The sequence below is a fragment of the Lynx canadensis genome, chromosome D1, assembly GCF_007474595.2.
Source record: "Lynx canadensis isolate LIC74 chromosome D1, mLynCan4.pri.v2, whole genome shotgun sequence".
NCBI lineage: Eukaryota > Metazoa > Chordata > Mammalia > Carnivora > Felidae > Lynx > Lynx canadensis.
In genome coordinates, this window is record NC_044312.2 from 60,591,763 (window position 1) to 60,594,213 (window position 2,451).

The 2,451-nt window shown below is 42.7% G+C and overlaps 1 protein-coding gene across 1 annotated transcript; it reads left to right on the top strand.

Moving 5' to 3' along the window:
- The first annotated feature begins 1,016 nt into the window (after positions 1 to 1,016).
- On the top strand, positions 1,017 to 1,967 carry LOC115526249 (olfactory receptor 52K1). The gene has a single exon (XM_030333709.1). The coding sequence runs from the start codon at positions 1,017 to 1,019 to the stop codon at positions 1,965 to 1,967; it is 951 nt and encodes a 316-aa protein (XP_030189569.1).
- The last annotated feature ends 484 nt before the right edge of the window (positions 1,968 to 2,451 follow it).

Genomic DNA, 2,451 nt, shown 5'->3' on the forward strand with positions numbered 1-2,451 from the left:
ACCCTCCACTAACCCAATGTTCTCCATAGTTAAGAGCATTTCTTTGGTTTGTCTCTTCCCCCCACCCCCCTTTGTTAATTTGTTTTTTCTTCTTAAATTACACATAATGAAATCATATGCTGTTTGTCTTTCTTTTGACTGGCTTATTTCACTTAATGTTATACTCTCTAGATAGATCCATGTTGTTGCAAATAGCAAGATTTCATTCTTTTTTATGGCTGATAATATTCCTATGTGTATCACTTTTCTTTATCCATTCATTCATTGTGCTAATAGTTTTACAATATCTCAGTTCTAAGGAGAAACTTTTAAGGTATAAACTGATAAAGGGGGAAGCACAGATAAAATTGTGGGACACAAATCTTTACGCTTTTTCAAAGAGAACGATAAAAGGGACAAAAATGAGATAGAAAGATAAAGGACACCAGAATGAAAAAGAATGGTATGAAGTTTAGAGGTCAATCTTGCAAAAAGATAGGGGTGGAGGATCTCTTCCTTTGAATGTCATGGATGCTAGAAAGCAAAGTGGGTGAAGGTAGAAGCATGTAGAATGGAAGTTAAAGTTAGGTGAAGGAAAACAATAATAGATCTTCTCATGTTCTCAAATTGGCTAGAAGTAGGGCTTTAGTTGGTGAAATTTCTGAGTGTCAAAGGCCTATTGAGCCCCTATTAGAGAAAAATTTATAGAACTTGGAGGAAAGTAAATTATTAGAAGGGGCTAGGTTTAATTATTTTTCGTACAGACAAGCTAGACCTTTACAAAGTGGTCCTTAGTCACACAAAGATAACAAAGTTCTTCCACTCAACTCCTCAATGAGGGTTGCCTTGTGATAATAGTTAAATGGTATTTATATATTAGGATTATTTTCTAACTTAAGGTCTAGAATGATATCAAGGGCTAATCCTTCCATGTAAGTGATCAGAGCTTAAACTTGAGTGCTAGAACTCTGCTGACACAGGATACTCTCTGGACAGGTCCTGTGGAAGTAGACAATAGGAACAGAAGAGGATTTCCAATGGTCACATCAGCCTCCAACATCACCTCAACCCATCCGTCAGTCTTCGTGTTGATGGGGATTCCAGGCCTGCAGCACCTACATAATTGGATCTCCATTCCCTTCTGCTCAGCTTATACTCTAGCCTTGCTAGGCAACTGCACCCTCCTCTTCATCATCCAGACTGATGCAGCCCTCCACGAGCCCATGTACCTCTTTCTGGCCATGCTGGCAGTCATTGATCTGGTTCTCTCTTCTACAACACTTCCCAAAATGCTAGCTATTTTTTGGTTCAGAGATCGGGAGATCAACTTCTATGCCTGTCTGGTCCAGATGTTCTTTCTCCACTCCTTCTCTATCATGGAGTCAGCAATGCTTCTGGCCATGGCCTTTGACCGCTATGTGGCTATCTGCAAGCCACTGCACTACACCACAGTCCTGACTGGGTCCCTTATCACTAGGATTGGCATGGCTGCTGTGACTCGGGCTGTGACACTAATGACTCCACTCCCCTTTCTGCTCAGACGTTTCCACTACTGCCGAGGCCCCCTAATTGCGCACTGCTACTGTGAGCACATGGCTGTGGTAAGGCTTGCCTGTGGGGACACTCGCTTCAACAATATCTATGGCATCGCTGTGGCCATGTTTATAGTGGTGTTGGACCTGCTCTTTGTTATCCTGTCTTATATCTTCATCCTTCGAGCAGTTCTACGGCTCTCCTCTCAGGAGGCCCGTTACAAGGTCTTTGGGACATGTGTGTCTCACATAGGTGCTATCTTAGCTTTCTACACACCTGTGGTCATCTCCTCAGTCATGCACCGTGTGGCTCGCCAGGCTGCCCCTCATGTCCACATACTCTTTGCTAATTTCTATCTGCTCTTCCCACCCATGATTAATCCCATCATCTATGGTGTCAAGACCAAGCAGATTCGCAAGCGAGCCTTAGGACTATTCTCAAGAAAGGATGTATAAATGGAGAGTTAGGGACAGGTGGAAAAAGAGTGGGACAGACTGAATGCTGAACTGGGGGTGGGGGTATGATAGGAAGTGGAGGGATGCCAGTTTAGTTCTTTCCTGGTGTAATGAAAAAATTTAATGATGTCCTGAAACTCAGTCACCAGTCTGATCAGGACTCATGGGGCTGTATTCTTTGGTTGACTTTGAATTCAAAGGCTGACTGCTGACTTTGCTGCCTTCTCAAAGAGCCCACTCTATTAGGAGGCTTGACAAAGGCTTGACCCACTCTCCTCTTGGTAACATTATCTAAAGACACAAAGATGCTTTCAAGTTCATTTAATAAGACTGTGAGAATGTGAGTTTTTATTCAGAGCCACTGGGATCATGAGCTGGGAAAGACCAACATTTCATCTGAGACAAGAGTACCTATACAGTTTGAAAGTTGATGTCCAGTATCTAGCTAAACATTACCAGTTTTGGGGAACTCAATCTTCCTGGG

Excerpts from the sequence above, each read along its gene's own strand:
- LOC115526249 (XM_030333709.1), top strand. The coding sequence starts at position 1,017 with ATGGTCACATCAGCCTCCAACATCACCTCAACCCATCCGTCAGTCTTC.